The sequence below is a fragment of the Mustela nigripes genome, chromosome 11 (genome assembly GCF_022355385.1).
Source record: "Mustela nigripes isolate SB6536 chromosome 11, MUSNIG.SB6536, whole genome shotgun sequence".
NCBI lineage: Eukaryota > Metazoa > Chordata > Mammalia > Carnivora > Mustelidae > Mustela > Mustela nigripes.
Genome location: NC_081567.1, coordinates 19,475,184 through 19,498,248, shown reverse-complemented (window position 1 = coordinate 19,498,248; position 23,065 = coordinate 19,475,184). Strand labels below are relative to the sequence as shown.

At 42.8% G+C, this 23,065-nt stretch overlaps 1 protein-coding gene across 4 annotated transcripts in view; it reads left to right on the top strand.

Moving 5' to 3' along the window:
- Positions 1–6,591, top strand: part of LCMT1 (leucine carboxyl methyltransferase 1) — a 56,323-nt gene extending 49,732 nt beyond the window's left edge. For 3 of the 4 annotated variants that reach the window (XM_059415089.1, XM_059415090.1, XM_059415091.1), the window contains 2 exons: positions 4,210–4,307; positions 6,372–6,591. In XM_059415089.1, coding sequence (XP_059271072.1) covers positions 4,210–4,307; positions 6,372–6,394 — 121 coding nt within the window. In that variant the 3' untranslated portion in view covers positions 6,395–6,591. Of the gene's footprint in view, positions 1–4,209; positions 4,308–6,371 lie in introns of those variants that run through there. The other variant, XM_059415092.1, reaches the window with a different exon arrangement.
- The last annotated feature ends 16,474 nt before the right edge of the window (positions 6,592–23,065 follow it).

Here is a 23,065-nt window from a genome sequence, read left to right as displayed (position 1 = left end):
TTTAATGTAAAAAAACAGCAACAACAAATCCTCAAACTCTAACTAGACTTACTTTGAAAGAAGTTAATCTGCTATTACAGACTAAACATTGATAGCACCTTGAGAGTAACTTATTAGCCACTTGCTGAGATAGGGTCCATGACAACACAGATTATTTTAGTCAGAATAAGCAATCGCACCTGTAACATTCCCAGAGCACCCTCTGGAAGTGGAAATTTTGCACAATCCCTGTGTTTTGGAGGAGGAGCAGAATGATGTTGTCCAAGGGCTTCCAAAGGGTCTGCTCGCAGATTTTTTTTTTTTTTTAAGATTTATTTATTTATTTGACAGAGAGAGAGGGAGATCATAAGTAGGCAGTTAGGCAGGCAGGGGGAAGGGGAAGCAAGCTCCCCACTAAGCAGAGAGCCCCATGCGGGGCTCAATCCCAGAACCCCGAGATCATGACCTGAGCCAAAGGCAGAGGCTTACCCCACTGAGCCATCCAGGTGCCCCTTGCTCACAGATTCTTAAGCAGACTTCTCCCCTCATTATAAAATAAACTGTTCAAAATTTTAATTTAATTATAAAATAAATTGTTTGAAAACACATTTTAAGCTGCGTTTGACATGCAGAAATTGCTGTTGTTAATAAGTTGGGGTGTGTTTTTCTGTGTGTAAAAAGAGGTGAATATTTATTGATATATAGGTTCCTGGGTTTTGAATCAGTAGATTCATAATACATGCATTGGTCTATAAATCACCCTCCTCTTTTAGAAACTTAACAATTGATTTTATTTCTCTTCACATACCAGTATATACCCACATATAGAAGGTTTCCAGGTCCTGTTCAATGATGCTTAGTATTTATATTGATATGTGGGTGAAGTAATTAGTGATAATTTTATAGTAGTTAAAAATTTGCATCTAGAGCTGGGCGTTTAGTTGTGCCTTATTGTTTATTTTTGTTGTGCGTTAATTTCCCTGTTGCAAACAGCACTGTATTTATCTCTGGGCACTGTTAGTGCGAGCTTTAATTAAGTTCTTATTTTATTGTTACTTTATGCTCCCTGGTTTGTGTTTCCTCTTGCCTGTGGGAACCTACAGGTGTAGGTCTCTTACAGGATAATTAGAATTTTAAACCTTGCTTCTCCACAGAAGTTGTTATTAATTTTTAGAAGAACCACTACTTTTTCCAAATACTTATATCAAGACCTTGAAGGTTTGTGAAAGAGATGTCTCCATGTGATCAGGTCTCTGTTTTCTGAAATCTTTCAGATTTTTCCTTGCTCCCAAGTTGACTTTCAAGGTGACTACTTTGAATAGCCCTGGTCAGGCATCTAAAATGGAAATGCTCTGGCAGCTCGTCTGGATGCCCCGGGAGGAGTCTCTAACTGTCAGTAGCCATCACAGGAACCCATTTTTTCTAGGCCATCATTTGTCTCGTGTTTCCATGGCCTTGTATAGCTAGCACTGTGTATCCCTGCCAGAGGTGGGATGGGCTTTGGTCCGTCTGCCCAAGGCCACAGAGCCCTCCCAGGTCTGAATACCTGGTAGTTTGTGTCTACATTTGCCAAGGGCTTCTGCTGGATACTATGTATAAAAAAATCTAAGGCAAGCCTGTTTCTTTAACAAATACAGAGCACCAGCTATGCACCATGTACTTTCCTAAGCACAAGGCATACAACAGAGATGACAACAGAGATCAAAACAGACCAAAAGATATGCCTGCCTTGGAGTTCACGGTCGAGGGAACGGCTTCACAATCTAGTATCCTAAGAACTGAACTTGGTGCTAAGCATCCTGGAGCCTTCATTATGGTGTTGGTGTTTTGTAGAACTTGGTGTTAGGCAAATCTGCCTTGTGTGACTTCTGGTAAGAGGAGGTAGGAAGCAAGCCAAGTACGGTACGCTTAGTCACTCTCAGTTCAAATGTGATCCTTAGGCCTGCCCACCAGGACAGGAACAAAAACACAACACACAGAAACACATGTAGCAAATGCACATACGTAAGCACTTCTCCCCACCGCCAGCCGGGACTAATGGCAGTACCTGCGTGTTGGCAGTCACTGTTGTGAATGGTGAGCATATGGATCATTTTAAATTTTCTTAATACTTTTTGGAAATGCCTGGAATTGCCCACAGTGTGCCCATATTTTAACAGAAACAAATGTATTAATCTATTTTACATGTTTTGCATATTTGTGTGTGCGTATGTTTTAAAGCTTACATTTTTAAATGCTTTTTTGAAAAAAATTCATACCAGCACATTATAAAAGAAAATGTACAGAATAAAGTAAGGTAGAGTAAAAAGAAAAACCAGCCCTCCAATCCTGTTTCCCTCCCTCCCGGACTACTACATCCTCTCAAGAGACAAGCACCATTACCAGTTTCAACTGTATTCTTACAGAGGAGAGTTATGTGTATACACGCATGTGTATTCTTACAGAGGAGAGTTATTTGTATACACGCATGTGTATTCTTACAGAGGAGACTTATGTGTATACACGCATGTGTATTCTTACAGAGGAGACTTATGTGTATACACGCATGTGTATCCCCCACTGTCCCTTTTGTAGATAATAGTGTGCCCTGCACATTATTGACTACACAGCTTCCATTTTGAACTCCATGATGAGCGGTAGAGGCTGTTCTGTGTCGATACATATAGACTTTCCCATTCTTTTGGATAGCTACATATCCTATTGTGTGAATGTGCTTTAATTTATTTAACCCAGCTCTTCTTGCTTAAGGTTTTATGCTATGATGCTGCAGTGAATATTCTGGAATATACATCTTTGTACTCATAGGGTAAAAAAAAAGTTTTTTAGATTTTATTTATTTATTTGAGCGTGAGAAAGAGCAAGAGAGAGACCATGAGCAGGGGAGGGGCAAAAGAAGAGGAAGAAGCAGACTCCCTGCTGAACAGGGAGCCAGAGCCCATGCGGGGCTTGATCTCAGGACCCCAAGATCATGACCTGAGCTGCAGGCAGACACTTAACCAACAGAGCCACCCAGGCACCCCTCACAGGGCAAAATCTTAAAGGCAGAATTGCTGAGTGGGGCACCTGGGTGGTTCAGTTGTTAAGTGTCTTCCTGAAGGTCAGGTCATGATCCCAGGGTCCTGAGATTGAGACCCTAATCAGGCTCCCTGCTCAGTAGGAAGCTTGCTTCTCCCTCTCCTACTCCCTTTGCTTGTGTTCCTTCTCTTTCTGTGTCCCTCTCTGTCAAATAAATAAGCAAAATATTTTTTTAAAAGGCAGAATTGCTGGGGGGCGCCTGGGTGGCTCAGTGGGTTAAAGCCTCTGCCTTTGGCTCGGATCACGATCCTGGGGTCCTGGGATCGAGCCCTGCATTGGGCTCTCTGCTCAGCAGGGAGCCTGCTTCCCCCCCCCTCTTTGCCTGCCTCTCTGCCTACTTGTAATCTCTATCTGATAAATAAATTTTTAAAAATCTATAAAAAAATTAAAAAGGCAGAATTGCTTGGTAAGAGGGTGTGCATTTTCAGCATTGATAGAGGAGATCAAGTTGCTGGACAGAGAGGTTGTACCGTTTTGTAATCTGACTGGTAAACACAGAACAGCGAGTATCTTTCCCCCATGTCCTTGCTAAAGTGCGTATCAGCCTTCTTTTGATCTTCATCAATCTGATAGTTGAAAAAGTATCTCATATTTTAATGAGATTGAAAGCGTCTTGTTTTTCTTTTCTGGTGAATATGTCTTTTACCTGTCTTTTAAACCTGAGTTTTTAAAAAGTTTTTCTCATGAAGTTTAACAACTCTTTACAGAGAAAGGAAATCTACCCTTTGTCATTTGTGTTGCAGTTTTTTTTTTTCTAGTTTGTCATTTATCTTTTGACTTTATTTATGGTATTTTTTTTTAAGATTTTATTTATTTATTTGACAGAGAGAGATCACAAGTAGACAGAGAGGCAGGCAGAGAGAGATAGAGGGAAGCAGGCTCCCTGCTAAGCAGAAAGCCCGATGCGGGACTCGATCCCAGGACCCTGAGATCATGACCTGAGCCGAAGGCAGCGGCTTAACCCACTGAGCCACCCAGATGCCCCAGTTTATGGTATTTTTTTTAAATAAAGATCACATCATAGGTACTGTATTACACCATGCTTCTTTCCTCTTAGTATAAGATGAGCACCTTTCCATATCCATGAACTTCGGCTCATCATCTTCATTTATAATTGTAGAACTTGATGTTGCCCTACTTTTGTTCTCCCCACAGAATAGAGTCACTTGAATTCCTGGATGAAATGGAGCTTCTCGAACAGCTCATGCAGCATTACTGCCTTTGTTGGGCAACCAAAGGAGGACATGAACTCGGTACATGATTTTACTTCTGTTGATTTGCCCTAGAAATGGGGACCTTTTGACTCCAAAGCGCCGTGAGACATACCTGGAAAGAACTGGCGTATCAGACACGTGTGTCCATGAGCAGTAGGTGGAAAATGAGCTGTCATATCCTCTATTTTTATAGCACAGAAAGCAGGTGAATTGTTCAGACAATTCCATAGACAAACCCATAGCCCTTTAGAGGTATCCTCTGCCATTTCCTCTGTTGGAAGGGAAAACACCGTCAGAGTTTAGAGCAATCATCTTAATAAAAGTAACCAGTGTTTGTCTTTTGAATCACCTTATAACCAGGTTTACTAGAGGTCAGGCACGCAAATTGTCCTGCATGTCTCCAGCAAACCCATGGAACTGCGGGTCGAGTTTCTCCCCTTACCTTCTGTGATGAAGGTGACGTCCCCTCGCCTGGCAGAGGGAGGCTGTGGCGTGAGCATGGATCCTTGTTCAGTGTTACTCGTTTCTTCAGTCTTTTTTTTTTTTTTTTTTTTTTAGATTTTTTTATTTATTCATTTGACAGAGAGAGATCACAAATAGATGGAGAGGCAGACAGAGAGAGAGAGAGAGAGAGGGAAGCAGGCTCCCTGCTGAGCAGAGAGCCCGATGCGGGACTCGATCCCAGGACCCTGAGATCATGACCTGAGCCGAAGGCAGCGGCTTAACCCACTGAGCCACCCAGGCACCCACTCGTTTCTTCAGTCTTGACCTAGTTGCTCCTTTCCAACTGCCCTACGTGGGTCTTGCTTCTTCCAGGGTCCTCTCTTGAGCATTTCCCCGGCCCCGTGGAGACCATTTTAGATCCCAGTGTAGCCTCAACTGGAGTGGCCCCCCTTCAGGTGTCCCGTGGGCACTGCCCTGCAGACTAGCCCAAAGACATACAGCCTTAGGCAGGGAGTCCAGACAAAATACAGAACATGACACAGCAGGGGCGGCTCCTTGCAAACATTCCATGCTGACACGAGGCTGTTAATTATCCCCCTGGGGCTTAGTGTTCCAGTAGTTTATAGATTTACCCAGCAGTTCAGCCCACAAAATCCTTTTAAATTTGTCTTTTTATTTGAAAGAATTTTTTAGTGGGGTTTTATACTGTTGTCTGCCCCCCCCTCCAGTTTTTAAAACGTCATTTTTTTTTTTCTTTTTTTAAGATTTTATTTGACACAGAGAGACACAGCGAGAGAGGGAACACAAGCGGGGGGGTGGGAGAGGGAGAAGCAGGCTTCCTGCCAAGGAGGGAGCCCCATGCAGGGCTCGATCCCAGGCATCTGGGATCATGACCTGAGCTGAAGGCAGATGCTTAATGGCTGAGCCACCCAGGCGCCCCAAACTGTCATTCTTAATAGAGACTTTGGAAACATCTAAAAAGACCAGTGAAGAAAAAAGAAATCAGCTGCATGTCACTCAGAGATGACCTCTGGTAACTTTTTCCTTCCACTCTTTTTCTAGCAATGTTTTGTTTTTAGCAGAATTGAATTTCTGTGCTTATGTATTTGGAGTCCTGATCTTTTCCACTTGGTATCATAACAGCCTTTTTCCCTCGCAGTGAGAAAATCTCATGAGAATAATTTTCTTGGCTTATAAAGCTTCTGTCATGACACTATGCCTGAATCGACTCAACTTTGCCACACTTCTGGAAATGTAGTCTGTTTATAATTCTATTAAGCTGATTCTTGTTTTTATAAATTAACAACACCCAACAACACCCATTTTTGTGTCGGGGGCTGCTTTGTGGCAGCTGTATGTGCGAGGTGCAGATCGTCCTGTCTCCGCATTTGCTCAGGGTCCGTTGCGAAGTAGGTAGACTTCCAGTCCTAACCGCAGAGCCCATAAACGGTGGCAGTGCTTTCTGAATCCCTTCAAAATCCCTGTAAACACAGCCTCGTCCAACTGCTTGCTTCCTTGTGGATGATCTCCTCTTACACTCGGGAGCGCAGAGCTGCGGCGAGGAGGTATCCAGCAGGGCCTCATTCTCCCACTTCTGTCTGCCTGTGCTGCTCTCTGGTGTGCATCTCTTAACAGCATCTGTGTGCTTCCTTCCCTCAGGTTTGAAGGAAATCACTTACTGATCTGTTGGAGGCCCATGCTGAGCTGGCAGCTGAAGTCACTGACCTTCCCAGAGTCGCTGGGCTGCATTTCCCGGGTGGTGGCCAGACCTGGCCCGTCAGCCTCATCCCACACCCTGAGAAGCCTCAGCTCCTCGGGCTGCCACACCCCTTTCTGTGCCCGTTGACTTATGGTTGAAATAAATCTCATTTGTTGCCAATCGCCCGCGCGTTGGTCCTCCGCCGCTCCCCACTGCCCTGGGTGGGCTCTGGTTTACCTCCACATCAGCTGATACCAAAGATCCCAAATCTTCCTCCAGCCTTGGCTTGCTCCCTATGAGTCAGTCTGAGCTCAAGCCCTGGTGTCCACATGAGCGTTTACCTTGACCCAGGCCTCCACCCAAGGCCAGAGCTCTTCTCCGCTCCTGTCTCTGCCCTGGCTGGGACCTGCCCTGGTCGGGACGAGGTCCTTCTTAGTTTATTGCAGCCGGCTGAATGATGACCCCTAAAATGTCTGCTCCTGTCCCTCAAACCTTTGAATGTGTTACCTCATACGGCGAAGGAGGTCTGCAGGTGTGATTAAGCTAAGGACCTTGAGATGGGGAGATTATCCCAGGGTATCCAGTAGGCCCAGTGCAATCGCAGGGTCCTTACAAGGAGAGGCGGGGGGAGGAGGACAAGGAGGTGTGCTGACGGACTTAGAGAGGAACAGTGCATGTTGGAAATGGCAAAGGGGCCAAACCAGCCATGCAGGTGGCCACCGGATGCTGGGAAGAGCTAGAGAACAGACTCTTGGGGCCTCCAGAGGGAACCAGCATTACCAACAACTTGAGACCACTGAAATGGATTCCAAGTTTCTGGCCTCTTGAACCATAAGAGAATGTTAGTGTTTTAAGCCAAAAGGTTTGTGCTGATCTGTTACAGGAGTCACAGGATACTAATGGAGTTGGACAGATGCATGGGGTCCAGGACGCTTATCCTGCAATTCTGAAACGTAAGGCCCGTCTACCACGATGACCCTTCTGGTTATTGGGTAGGGCTGGTCCCTGCCTGGGTGGGATGGCAGTGAGGACAGCCCTGGCCCTCTCCCCTCCCAAAGAGAGGACAGCCCCTTCTCCCATCAAGCGGAATCCTCGGTCAGTATTCTAAAGAGTGGGACATCATGCCCGTTGGTGGGGTTGACTGATACTGTGTGAAATAACAATGAATTGCCCTGTGAAAAAGTTACTTCCTTTTCAGAGATCTTTCGAGTATTAAGAAGTTCAAGGAGAAGCTCTCAGGCTGGTACTGGTAGGCCTTTAACACTTCTGTAACATTCACTAATCCAGTGGTTTTGAAACCGTGGGATCAAGCCAGTAGTGGACGGTGAATCCATTTAGTGGATCAAATCCACTATTTTAGAAAAATATAGAATAGAAAATATTTTAGCACATAACTAGTAGGAAGGGTGAGTATTGCTTTTTAATACTTATTTCATTTTTATGTATATAGATATATACCATGTTAGATTGTTCCTGATGTTTTGGTTTTGGTTTTCATCAGAGGTTAAGGTTGGAGTGTTCGAACTTCGCTTACTGAGGCAGCAGCAGAATCTGGCTAGAATTGAAAACCTTGCTTTGCTTCCATTATATTTCTTTTTTCCCTAGTATTTCTTTTTGTGGATTACCTTTTGTTCAAGGCAAATGATGCACCATTCCTGTTGACAGTTGTGTTATGTGATTCCCCTTAAAGTACCTGCCAATTTCATCTTATGGGGATTCCATTTAAAGACAGTTACTGGGGGGCGCCTGGGTGGCTCAGTTGGTTGGACGACTGACTTCAGCTCAGGTCATGATCCTGGAGTAACGGGATCAAGTCCCGCATCGGGCTCCCAGCTCCATGGGGAGTCTGCTTCTCCCTCTGACCTCCTCGCTCATGTTCTCTCTCACTGTCTCTCTCTCAAATAAATAAATAAAATCTTAAAAAAAAAAAAAAAGACAGTTACTGGGAAATACTAGCAGATGCAGTCCAGGGATGTTGCAGATATCGCAGAGGAGATATTTTGGAAATGCTGAAGTTGAGAAGCACGACATGGGGGAGAGGTGGCTCCAGCATCTCGCGGTTTCTCACAGGAGCGCAGAGGGCTGCCAGGGGCAGAGGGTCCCCCTTTCTTGGGGAGTCGGCCTTCATGTCCTGTCCCTGCCACCCTTCTCCAGATCTCCGACTGAGACAGCTTTCAGAAACGTGTCGGCTTTTCGGGCTGGAACTTGAACCTCACTTTCCGCAGCAGTTCTTGCCACTCACCGCCTCTTCTAAAACCTCTTGTCATTTCTACACACACAGCTTAACTCAGAAAGGACATCAGTGACATCAAAACCACCATACTCAGTGACCGCTTCTCAGTGCTTGACTGTCTCAACTTCTTGGCAACTTGTGACATGGGTGACCAGCTCTCTCCTTGAGGGGTGATCTCGCGGCCCCTCCCTTGACCTCCTAGACACCCTTCCATTGACCCGTCCGTCCTTTTTCCTCCTCTTTGTGCCCAGTGCTTCCTCTTCCTGGAAGCCCAGGATCTGGTGTTCATGGGTCACTATAGGCTTCTTCCTCCCTCCACCTCCCTCCTTCGACGTTTTAGTTACCCATTCATCTGTCAAAGGACATTTGGGTGTTTCTGATTCTGAGTACCGTGAATAATGCTGCTGTGAACATTGGCGTACAAACACCTGTTTGAGTTCCTGCTTTCAATTCTCTTTAGTATATATCCCCAGAGTGGAATTTTGAGTTTATATGGCAATTCTGCTTTTAATTTTTTGAGGAACTTCTGTACTGTTTTCCATTTTCCATTCTCATCAGTTAAGGTAAAGGTTGCAGTTTCTCCACAACCTCACAATACCTGTTATTTTCTGGGTCAGTTTGTTTCACAAACTGGTATTCTAATGGGTGTGAAGAAGAATCTCAAGGTAATTTTGTGGTTCCCTAATGGTTGGTGACCTTGGGCATCTTTTCAAATACTTGTTAGCCATTTGTATAGTTTTAGACCTCAAGTTTTAGACTTGAGGTCTTTCTTATATTTTGGAGAAGACACAGTGAAACATGACTTGCCATCCCGCGTGGCAAACATGCGGGACAGCCACGGATTCATGTAACTGAAGTAGCCTGGCCATTGCAGCTGGTCAAGGAGGCTTTCCTGAGGCAGTAGGACACAAAGAGGTGAGGGAACAGCGCCTTGGCTAGATGATCAGCCGTGTGGGAGGGAGCATGTCAGCCTGCCAGCCGGGGTCACTGATAGATCATATATTTGTGTTTCTAATTGCTTTACTGTATTAACTCCTCTTGTCCTGATGACACGTCTATGCCACATTCTGTTTTCATCCTCATTTTAGATGAAGAAATAAGGGCACACGGAGATTGGGCAATTTGTCCAAAGTCATACAGCCTAATTACTCATGGGAGTAGATGTGAAGCCAGGCAGTTTGGCTCTAGGACTTGTGCTTTTATTTTTTTCCTGTTTGTTTTGTTCTGTTAATTTTTTTTAGACACAGACAGAGAGAGATCACAAGTAGGTAGAGAGGCAGAGAAAGAGGGGAAGCAGGCTCCCTGCTGAGCAGAGAGCCTGATGCAGGGCTCGATTCCAGGACCCTGAGATCATGACCTGAGCCGAAGGCAGACATTTAACTGACTAACCCACCCAGGTGCTGCTAGAACTTGTGCTTTTCACTGCTGCACTGCATGTAACCCCCCCTACCCTTGCCCCTAACAGTGCAGGCCCTAACATTGCTTAAGGGTGTGGTTGTCCTGTCTCACTCACTCATCTACTCCTGATCAATTTTGGCTCATTTCTAACTTTGGGGCTGTTCTAGATGTCAATGATGAAGAGTGGCTCTTTTTCTCCAAAGTTACAGGTTTTTTTCAGCTTCTGAATATTTAGTAGCAGAAATGGCTACTAACCATGAACAGTAAACAAACAGAAAACAAAACCCAAACCCACCAAAACGCAAGTGGGTTTTGAATGATATTGAAGAATATCATTAAAGACCCTGATTTGCTCTCTGTGCTGACTTCTAATCTTTTGTATGTTACCTTATAATCATAAAGTAGCTACTAGACTGCCAGGCATCACAGCTGCATTCTTGGTAGTAAAAAAGATGGGTCTTTTCTTCAGTAGTCTCTATCTGCTTATCCAGAATAAAATTATTCTCAAATGTTCTTCAATATACTTTCCCCTTCTATCTTATATTAGGAACTGGGTAGGATTGTCAAATAAGATATAGGGTGCCTAGTTAAATTTAAATTTCAGGTAAACACCACAGAATTCCTTTTTTTTTTTTTTTTAAGAGTTTATTTATTTATTTGAAAGACAGAGATCACAAGTAGGCTGAGAGGCAGGCAGAGGGTAGGAGGGAAGCAGGCTCCCCGCTGAGCAGAGAGCCTGACGTGGGGTTCAATCCCAGGACCCTAGGATCATGACGTGAGCCGAAGGCAGAGGCTTTAACCCACTGAGCCACCCAGGTGCCCTTACACCACAGAATTTTTAAAATATAAGTAACGTTATATGGGCCATACTTAACAGAAAAGGTTATATATTGCTTATTTGAAATTCAGCTTTACCTGGGTGTCCCTTATTTTTATTTGCTAAATCTGGCCACCCTGGAACTTGGTCTACTTGCAAGAGGGGCTGGCAAGCAATGTCTGGATTTCTGGCTTTGGTAATCCAAGATGGGCAAGAGAGAAGGAGAATGGAAAGCTTTTAGGTCATTTGCTGTACTGCACAGAGAATATGTTTATGTAATGTCAGAAAATCTACAAAGTTCAAAGCAGAATCAAACTATATTTTAATTTTAGAGTTGTTTTACTTTCTTTTGAAAGGGGGGAAGGTATAGATGGTTATGAACAAAATGCCTGCCATGGGCCAAGTATTTTTTTTTCTTTTTTGTGTCCCTCCTTGTTCCATGAAAGGGATTGAGAGGGTTGACAGAACATCAACAGAAAAGGCAAAAATAAATACTTCAGGGAGTGAAACATGAGCTCAACAAATTACATAAGACCCTGAGTTGTGCATATTTTATTGTTCACACAAAGTGGGTTGTAAATCTGACTCGCCTGAGTCCTCACAGGGATGAAAACATGCTTCAGTTTCCATAAAATCACAGCCACCCTCCATGCTCAAGAGAGGCACAATTCCTCCTCCATGGAGACTCGAGAAGCTTCTCCAGAGCATCCTCAGTGAAATAGCTGTGAGTGCTAGGGGACTGGGTGTGCAGCTGCTGCCCCAGGACCCTTTGACATGAGCCTGTGCCTTAATACGAAGTTCAGTGGGGCCAAAATGGTGCAGTCTAATTCTATATCTCTGGGGCGCTAGATCAATTCAAGAGTAGAAGTTCAACAATCTGGGGGACAGTGAGAGAGGCCTGCAGAACTGATGTGCCTAAAAATTGTCCCTGAACGCTGGACATTTTAGACAAGATTCCCCGCCAGTGAGTTTGAGGTCAGAACCCCCAGCGAATACCTGGAGGTCAAATTGATCGAGTGGTCCAGATTCTAATGCTTTTCAGAGCCAGCCGGTGGAGGGGTTAAGGGCTTCCTAAGAAAGTGTAAGAGCCTGTACAAGGTGCAGAGCTTCATTCCAAGGTAGTTGCCTCAAATATAAAACGGACCATTTCACAACCACAGGGCGAGAAGAGAGTCTGGATGGTTGAGGAGGAGCAGCATGGAAGGAGCAACTCCTTGGCAGGAGCAACGTGCTTCAAAATGGCACACATTTCCTCCTGAGTCGTGGAACACTCTCTGGAGGGCCCCACAGATGCAATGCAAGGCATTCATTTCCGAGGAGCCAGAGAACATAAATAGAAGTAGTGTATCCATGGTATTAAACCTAATAGAGGGGTAATTAAGAAGAAAACCCATCTTGAAAAATCTCCATAGAGGGGGGACAATGAAGAAAGGGACTCCATTTCCAGATCCTCACCTCGTGTGACTGGTTCCCTTTCTCCATTGTTCTCCTAGCTCACAGAAGAGTGTCCCTCTCACCCCAAGTCCTGCCTAGTGTCTGTCCTGGGAAGTCAAACCTGGGGTGTAGGAACATTTAGAAAAACTGGTGTGGGCATTGAAAAAGTGAACAATGACAAGGATCTTGAGCAAGTCCTTTCATAGGTATGAGGAGGATTCTTCGCTTCCAACAAAATGGAAGGGGGTATGACAGTATTGTCAGCTCGATTAAAACTTATTTATTTATTTACTTATTGAGAGAAAGATTTTCTACTGTAAATTACTCTTTCTTACCACCTTTCCATACTGTCCTCTTTGGAAGGAAGTCACCATGCTCAGTCATGATTCACCTCCTTGAGGATTAGGGTTTCTACAGAATTCACCTAGAATAATTCTGCATGAGAAATTTCTTCTCCCTCATTTATTTGTTTATTTATTTTTTTACATCAGTATGGATTCATGGATATTTATTCCATACTTTGCTTTATAAAACAATAGGACTTTATTTTACTTTTGTCATGGGTAGATTTTCAAAACTGTCAAGCTGTTTTCCAGTGGGACAACGTGCTGCCCATTCTGACCAGTGATTGTATGAGTGATCCAGTGTCTCCACGCTCCCGTCAGCATTCGGGGTGGTCACATGTTTTTCTTAGAGTTTAGCCATTCTGGTAGCTATGTGGGGAGATCTTGTCGTGGCTTGGATTTGCATTTCCCTCATGTCTAACACTGTTCAGCATCTTTTCTTGGGCTTATTTGCCATTTGGGTATCCTCTTGGGTGAATTATTTTTCCCATGTCCTTGCCTATTGTCTAACTGGATTTTGGTTTGAGGGTTTGTGGGGTAGGGTTTTAGTTTTGATTTTTTTTTTTACTATTGAGTTTTGAGAGTTTTGTATGTGGTGTCGACACTGGTCCTTTGTCAGATTTGTGGTTTGAAAATATTTTCTCTCAGTCTAAAGCTGGTCATGTCATCTCTTAACTTTTTTTTAAAGATTTTATTTATCTACTCAACAGAGAGAGAAATCACAAGTAGGCAGAGAGGCAGGCAGAGAGAGGGGAAGCAGGCTCCCTGCTGAGCGGAGAGCCCAATTCGGGGCTTAATCCCAGGACCCTAAGATCATGATCTGAGCCGAAGACTGAGACTCAACCCACTGAGTCACCCAGGTGCCCCTTGACAGAATTTTTTAAAGAGAAAAAAAAAAATGTTTTAGATGAAGTCCAATTTATTAATTTATACTTTTATGGATCAGACTGTTGGTATCAAATCTAACAAGTCTTTGTCTTGCCTCGCCCTAGGTCCTAAAGATATCCTCCTATATTTTTTCCTAGAAGTTTTATAGTTTTATAGTTTTAGAATTTACATATGAGTCTGTGATCCATTTTGAATTCATTGTTTATGAGATGTGAGACTTTGGCTGAGGTCTTTTTAAAATTTTTATTTATTTATTTTGCCTGTGGATGTCCAGTTACTTCACCATAATTTGTTGGAAAGGCTTTTTTTTCCTTTGGACTGCTTATGCAACCCTGTCAAACTGTCAGTCGTTTTCTGTACGTGATACCTGTTTTGTGTCCTGCTCAGAAAGGTCATCCCCATCTCAACAGTAAAAATTAATTAATCCATATTCTCTTATATATTTTATATCAAAATTTTTGCTCTTTCTGAAAGTTATTTTTTTGTAGAAAAGAAATAATGATCTAGATTTCTTTTACTTCCCAAAAGTTTACCTGACTCTCCTGGTTTAGTCTCCACTCTCCTTGTACTCCCACCAATTTGAAACTTCACTTTTATCATAAATTCCCAAAAATATTTGTCGCTATTCCTAGGCTCTTCCTTCAGCTCCAGTGGCTTGTCTGTTTCTTTTCTACTTCTAAACTATTTAATCTATTTTGATTATTGTTATTTGGTACCTGGTAGAGCCAGTTCCGTCTACTTTTCCTTTTTCTCTCCTGGACAGTCTCACGTGAATTTTCCTTAGGAAATTCACTGGCAAGTTCAAGTTACCTATCCCCCAAATATTCATTTCCTCTTTATTGTTGGGAAGATGGGGGTGGAAAAGCTGCCGGCTAGCCTCAGACTACATTTCCCAGCACCCCTTTCTCTAAGATGTGGGCATGTGACGAGTTCTCGCCAACGGGATGTGAGGGAAATAGTACAGGTCTTGCTGACCTTGACATGGCTGAGAAGTGGGTCTCCTTTCTACCTTTCCTGTTCTCCTTTTCTGACCACCTTGGAAGCTAAAAATGTATAATCCTGGGGACACAGGATGGAAGCCACTGGTCTGTGACTCATTGCAGACATAGCCCCCTGCTGAACACTCAGGGGTGATAACAACAGCAACAACACATAATTTAACGTGTTTAGCCACTGAAATGAAAGGTTTATATGTCACAGCAGCTAGTGTTACATATTTCATATCGCCTTACTGAGTTCTCCCAAACTCCTGTTGTCTTACTTAGGATGGCATTAAATTAATAACTCAAAGAGAATTAATATCATTACAATATGGAACAGGATGTCTTTCTATATCATGAGGCCCTCTTTTATGGCCATGGGTAGAATTTTAAAACATCTTTTATACCATCCAAAATTTCTACAGCACTACATAGAGATCTATATACAGAAGCTGACAACATTTTTTTAAGGGCCAGATAGTTAATATTTTTTACTTTGTGGGTCAAGAGAGTATTACAGAGGTCCTTAGTAACCATTTAAAATATAAAAACTTCTTAGCTTTTAGTCAATAAAATAATGGGCAACTAGCCAGGACTGGCCTATAGGCTATAGGATGCCAGCCTCAAGTGTATATCATCATTTAAAATAACTACTTACTTAAGTAGTCTTCTGTTAATGTACATTTATATGGCTTCCATATTGATTTGCTGTGATAGATACTGTGGCAGTCAACAATATGTGTAAATCCTTTCATAATTATCTATTTACCCCCAAAGGGTAAATTCCTAGAAATAGAATTGATAGCTTGGAGTATATGATATTTTACTTGGTGATTTCTATTGTCAAAATATTCTCATATATATTTACATTCTCATCAGTTATGTACTAGAGAGGCTGTTTTACCATGTACTTATCAACACTGGGTGTTATCAAACTTCTAATTTGTCAGTCCAATAAGTGGAAAAAAATGATATCTCACTGATATACTTACTATGACTGTCTTTTCATATGTTATTGTGAATTTGTTACTTACAAATTCTTTGTTTGTGGTTTTTGCCCATTTTTCTCTGTGATTTTTTTTCACACTGATTTGTAAAAACTCTTTACATAGTAGGGAGAGGAACACTTGATAATTATGTGCAATATTTTCCCCCAGTTTTTCATTTTTCTTATTCCTGGTAATTGTTTTTCCTTTCTGTTTTAGAAGCCCCATATTTGATCTGGTTAGGTTGATAGACCCTTTTACTATATATTAAAATGTGTCTAGTATGTATGCCATGCCTCTCCCCTTTTATGATTGTGAAAGCATTTGCCTGTGCTTTATTTTAGTGCTTTTTTTATGATCTTTCTTTTACATTTTAACCGTGGGTTTATTTAGAATCTGTTTTCAGATACAAAATGAAGCAGAGATTCAAACTTTATTTATTTATTTTTTGAATAAGGCTAGCCAGTTTTCCTAATACTATCTAAACATCTTTAATCCATGATTTTGAACCCCAGTATAAATTTCCATGTGTAAGTTGAACCTAAAAGGACTCATTAGAAAAAAAAAAAACCTCACAAGGTAACAAAGAACTGAGTATTTTGAGTCTAACAATTTATTCATTCCAGGCCTTAAGTGAAAAATTCTGTGAAAAACAAGGTATGCTTTATCTTTAACTGGAAGTTTTAACAGATAACAATCTGCGTATCAAAAATAAAATTCTTATTATTTGAGTTGATAGGATTGTTTTTGTTTCCCCTGAGCAGAAGGACACAGTTATTGGGAACTGAGAAATGTTAACTCTATCAGTGCTTTGCATTTGTACTTTCTCTGTATGTACGTGTGACCATGATTACAGACAAAATAATTTGCATAACGAATCACAAAACCTAAAGAGTTAAAAAAAAAGATACTCAGATGACATTTAACCAAGTTTAAAGAATAAAAAAGGCACCAACTCAGATGCAGTCTTGGCTGAATTCCAGCTGCACAGGTGTGCAGCCCTGTGCACAGCCCTTCCCCTCTGTGGGCCTCAGCTCTCTCTTCTGTAAAATGGGCTAATAATTAGAGCATCTGCCTCACACTGTTATTGGTGGGACTCGAGGAAGAAGGCAGGAATCTGCTGTGCCTGGGATTAACCATTGCTATCCAAGGGCTCTCACACCTGTGGTCTTAACTTAAACTCCCTCCCCATCTCACTTGGATACCTCTGATTTCTGGTTTTTTATTGAGCAAGGCAGTGCCTGACTGCAGAGTACACTTAGCTGAGTCCTTGACCTTGGCTTTCTTCCTGTGCACCCCTACCCCAGGACTCCCGGGGTCCTGTGCCCATTACAGTCCAGCACCACTTGACTTCCATTCTCTCCCCAGCTCAGAAATTCCTGGCCGTGGACGCAACCCTGTAGCTCCAGCCAGAGGTCACCATGTCCTTTGAGCCCTCTTCATTGGGCTGCTGGCTGGGGTCCCACTTGGTCCCACCACCTTTCCCTTTCCCTTGAGGATACTTAACTCACACTGAGGTATTTGCATTCCTAGAGAGGATGATTGGGAATGGAAATGTTTGCTATTACTGTCAGAATTTCTGGCATTGTGACAGAGAGCACAAGGTGTCTGACGGTCCAGGGGCCGGTCATCATGGTGGCAGTCATAAACACCAGGTCATTCTTCTGAAGGTGACTTTTGCTCTCACGTTTTGCCTTATGTAACAGTTATTTATGTGTCTGACACATCTCCCTGATTTGACTGTAGAGTTCATGAGAGATTACCTCTTAATCACCTTTACTCTGGGTGGAAAGGTGGCCACCCTGTGACTAAGGAGTTGCCCTGCACCCCGCCCCCCACCAGCAATTGTCTGTGGTCTTGAAACACAAAGGAAAGCTTTGCTTGCTCAGATGTCAGGCTTCTGAAATGAAAGCTATGGAGGAAAAGAGAGTGTGTTGCAGCAGATTCTGTTTTTCTTTCCTTTCTCCCAGCTCAAACAGGGCTGAGGAAGGAAAAAGACCTGAAAAGGCCAGGGAAAGTCCAGCTATAGCTGGTTTCGGGGGTCAGGGGGGTTGCAGGGGGCATAATAAAGATATCACCCCCCCCCTTGTTCTCCAGGTTCACTCCCTTTTCCTCTGTGTGCTTCCCATTCTCTTTGGGCTCATCCCTCCCAGTGGCAAAGAGGGCTGTTGGTGGCTTCTGGTGTCTTACCACCACCCCAGCCCAGCCCAGCAACTCTGAAGAAAGAGCATGTCGCATTCCCAAAAATATCCACAAAAAATCCCCAGAATTTCATGTTCATGGTCACATGGACCATAAACTCATCCCTGAGCCAGTCAAGATGGCCTGGGGGTTGGAGTGTCTGCTTGGCTGGACCCAGGTCAATGTCCAGCCCTTGAAGGGGTGGGGAGGACAGGCTGGGAAGCCGAATGATTGGGGGAGGCTGCCAGCTCTACCCAGATTGTATAAACCAAGAGCCAGTAGAAGATCTGTGTTTTCCCCCAGGGAAATAAAGAGGCTGTCACCCAAAGAAAGAGGAATTAGCTCTTAAGCAGACACTAGTGCTGGATATCCATTACAGGGACAGACCAGGTGAGACAGAGCAAGACAGAGATGAGAAGGAAGGCAACAACTGACACAGAGGAAAAAGGGAACTTCTATAATTTTAAGGAAAAAGTTTCTTTTCTTTTTTTTTTTTTTTTTTTTGGTTAGCAATCAAGAAAGCACTATTACATCCCTATCGACAGTAGCGTTGTTCACAATAACCCCAAGGTGGAAACAGTTCATCCGTGGATGAATTAGGATAAACAAAATGTGACCTATCCATACAATGGGATATGAAACAGTCTTTAAAAGGAAGGAGCTTCTGACACCTGCTGCAACATGGATGCACCTCGAGGACATCATGCTAAGTAGGCTAAGTCAGACATAAAAAGGCAGACACTGTAGGATTCCACTTCTGTGAGGTACCTGGGGTAGTCCCATTCATAGAGACAGAAGGGAGAATGCCGGTTGTCAGGGAGCAGAGAGGATGGAGAGTTACTGTTTAATGGGTAAAGAGCTGGTCTGAGAAGATGAAAAAATCCCAAAGATGGCCAGTCATGATGGCCACACAGTAATGCAAATGCACTGAATACCACTGAAATGTACACTTGCAGATGGTTAAAATGGTAAATTTTCAATGCTAAAGACAAGCCTCAGACTAGGAGAAAATATTGCCACACATAAAATTGAAAAAGAACTTATATCCAGAGTATTCCCGAAACTCAATAATAAGAAAATGAAGAACCAAAATTTTAAAATATGGGCTCTCAAGATTCGAACAGGCATTTCAGCAAAGAAGACATGCTGGTGGTATTAGGCTCATGAGAAAAGAAAATGTTCAACAAAATGAGTCATAATTGGTTCAAAATAGAATGTCTAAATTCCGAGACTGGCCATTCCCACTGTTGGTGAGAATAAGGAGGCACCAGAAGGCTCAGACACTGTAGGTGGGAAAATACATCCATTCTGGAAAACAGCGTGGCCGTTTCTTAAAAGTTAAATTCACACCCACCATTCTGCACTTAGTAGTCCCTCAAGAGAAATGAAAGCACACGTCACCAAAAGACTTGTGACAGAAATGTTCGTAGCAGCTTTATTGGCAGCATCTCAAAGCTGGGACCAAGTCCATCCTCAGGTAAGTGGGTAAGAGGTTGCAGTATAATCATACAGAGGACTTTGTACATGCTGGATATGTGAAAAATCTAACATAGATACAGCCAGGGAAGAAAGCCAGATAAAATAGAGCACATACTGGTTGATTTCACTTATGGAAAATTCTGGAAAACTCGGACTCATTTTTTTTTTTTCTCTTGGACTCCTTTATAGAGGCAGAAAATGGATTCGTGATTGCCTACAGACAAGAACAGGGTCACGAGGGAACTGTTGGGGATGATACATATGTTTTTATGATGATGGTCTCATGGTGGATACATACATCAAAACAACTGTTTACTTTAAATGTGTGTAATTTAGGGGCGCCTGGGTGGCTCAGTGGGTTAAAGCCTCTGCCTTCGGCTCAGGTCATGATCCCAGGGTCCTGGGATCGAGCCCCACATGGGGCTCTCTGCTCACCAGGGAGCCTGCTTCTTCCTCTCTCTCTCTGCCTGCCTCTCTGCCTACTTGTGATCTTTCTCTGTCAAATAAATAAAATCTTTTTTAAAAATGTGTAATTTAGGGGCGCCTGGGTGGCTCAGTGGATTAAGCCGCTGCCTTCTGCTCAGGTCATGATCTCAGGTCCTGGGATTGAGTCCCACATCGGGCTCTCTGCTCAGCAGGGAGCCTGCTTCCCTCTCTCTCTCTCTGCCTGCCTCTCTGTCTACTGTGATCTCTCTCTGTCAAATAAATAAATAAAATCTTTAAAAAAAATGTGTAATTTAATTTATGTAATACATTTAAATGTGTATAATTTATTGTCTATAAATTACTATACTTTAGTAAAGCTTTGTAAGAAATAGTTTTTAAAAATCCAAAACATACTTCTGGTTTTTGTTTTGAGATAGCTTACTTCTTTTTAAAAAAGATCTCATTTCTTTATTTGATATAGAATGGTCAAGAGAGAGCACAAACCAGAGAGGGAGAGGGAGAAGCAAGCTCCCCACTGAGCAGGGAGTCTGAGGTGGGGCTTGATCCCAGGACCCTAAAATGAGGACCCTGAGCTGAAGGCAGATGCTTAAACAACAGAACCACCCGGGCACCCTGAGATAATTTACCTCTTGTAGAGATGAAAAGTGTAGGCTCTCCAGTTAGCAAACTGATTCTGAGCGCAGTTCTGACCTTCAGTGAGTTGAAGTTCAAAGACCAAAGTTCAGGTCTTTGAACTTTGGTTTCCTCATCCACCAAATGAGGACAGTCCCGGCCTCACAAGATTGCCGTGAAGAGTGAGGAGTTAGTGGGGTCATGTTTGCGAAGTGCTCCCTATAACGTCTGGGATAGGGCTCGCTGACCCCTAACCTTTGTTGTCATTGAGAACAATTTCAATGACTGGAATAATAAAGGGCGTCGTGAAGCCTTCTGATCTTTTTTCTTTTTTTTTTTTGAAAAGCAATTTCTAAATGGGCATATTTTTATATTTTATAGGCGTAAAATGTGACAGCTCATGACCAAGAGATTGAATTCCGTGCTATCTTCTAGGGACCACAGATTGACCTGCAGATTTCCTCCTGGTTTTGTCCAGAAGGTAACTTCCTAAACACTAACGGGTTTTGTTTTTAACTTTTTGTTGAGGTGGCATATACGCACAGAAAAGCACACATACTATAACAGCTCAGTGAATTTCCTAAGGGGAGCTCATCCTATTGGTAGCATCCAGATCAAGAGACAGAAGGTGGCAGCACTCTGGAAATCTCCATGTGTCTTGTCCTTTGCTTATTTTTGAACTTCACATTGTATGACGTGTGCTCTTTTGGGTCTGGTTTCTTCCACTTTGTGACACTCATCTAATTGTTAGCTGGCCCACATGATTTACATTTTTCATAAGACTTCCTTACTCCCTTTACAAACAATTATCATCTCTTTGTTCAGACTTGAAGGATGAGTAAGATTTTGCCAGATTTAGGGAGCAGTTGTGGGTAAAGGAAACAGACCATCCAAAGGCTTGAGGGTTTATAGAATTATGGAATGTTCTGGACCCTGAAAGGTGACATGCGTTCTGGAGCAGGTATTTCCTACTTAGTTCAGCTGTTTTCACGACTGTGATCCTTTAGGGAATCCCCAGAATTTTCTACAATAAACAAAGATGAAATCAATATTCCTGTACATATACCCCTACGTACTAGAGCTTTTCTTTTATAGGATCGACTTTCAAATATGAGGCTTGCTGGGTCTGTGAACTTAAATATTTGATAAATATTACAAGATTGTGTTACAAACTATGGTAGCCATTCACATCTCCACCAGCAATGCAAGAGCTGGCCTATTGTCCCGGCTGTCAGCTTTGGGTGTTAATCAGTTTTTTAAAATTCCTATTCTTTTGCTTTCAGTTGAATTGGTTTTTTTCTGGATATTAGAGAGATTGAATATCTTTTCATGTTTGCTGGTCATTTGACTTTCCTTTCTAATAGAGATATTTAATTTGGAGAATAGACAAAAGGATAACAGTAGAAGCAAAAAAAGACAAGATCGTGCGTGTGGGTTAAGCTCAAGGTCCCAGTTCACAGGAGGTCCTTAGTAAATGGTGGCCCTTACTCGACCATTTTAATTATTGTTGGGCATAAACAGATGGTGACAAATGAATGCTTACCAACGAGACTTCATAGGGTGCTTAGTTTGATGCCCTCCTGCTGTAAAAGGCTCTAAATAACCAACATGTCCGATGTCTGGTTACCAGTAACTCAAAAGACATCAATGTCTGGGGGCACCTGGGTGGCTCAGTCATTTAAGACTCAACTCTTGGTTTTCACTCAGGTCATGATCTCAGGGTCATGGGAGCCAGCCCCGAGTCAGGCTCCCTGCTTCCTGGGGAGGCTGCTTCTCCCTCTCTGTCCCCCTGTTTGCTCCCTCTCTCTCAAATAAATAAATAAAATCTTTTAAAAAGACAATAATATTTGAACTTGACACTGTCAGGGAGAAAACAGGGTGCTGGTGGCTACTATAAGAAAAGAACAGGCTCAGGTTCAAACAAAACCCACCGCTCAGCAGAGAGAAAGGGCACAGACTAGACTCCTTTCTAACAAGTATGTTGCCCTAAGCTCCAAATAACTGTACGCTGAAAACAGCAGCTCGTTGATTTTGATAGAAAAAAAGCCACTGCTTCAAAGAGGCTGAGAGGTTCTGCTCTAAGTTGCATTGACTGCCCGTCACAGGATCAGCCTGAATTGTCAAGCATCTGCATTAAAAATAGCAGCTTGAGGGCACCTGCGTGGCTCAGTGGGTTAAGCCTCTGCCTTCGGCTCTGGTCATGATCTCAGGGTCCTGGGATCGAGCCCCGCATCGGGCTCTCTGCTCAGCAGGGAGCTTGCTTCCCCCTCTCTGCCTGCGTTTCTGCCTACATGTAATCTCTGTCTGTCAAATAAATAAATAAAATCTTTAAAAAAAAAATAGTGGCTGGTTTCAAGAAATCATTAAGTTGAAAGCCTCGTTTGGTCAGGATTTTGGGAGGGAGTGTATCAGTTGAAAACGTTCTCTGCTACCAGTGATAGGAAACTCAACTCCCAGTTCTCAGAACAGGACATTTTATTTCAGAGGCTCCCAGACTACTAGGGAAGACCTAGTAGTCCTATTTATTAAATGAACAGGTCCCCAAAACGCAGTATAAGTATTCATGTCCAAACAACTTAGTAGCCTTTTGAAAAAAATAATACGCATATATTGAAAGGAAAAACATTTTACTTATATTTTTATTTCATTCTCAAATGACTGTAAATAACTCGGTTGAATTGAGTTCATAAATAACTTCTATTCTTACATACTGCAGGTGGGATGTGTGTCCCTTTAGGCACTGCCCAGTGCCCTTGAAATCAGATTGGACATACCACCTATCTTTCCTCTTCCACATTGATTTTTATGTGGTACTTACTTTTTACTACGGCAAAAAACCATAAAACCAGCTTTGC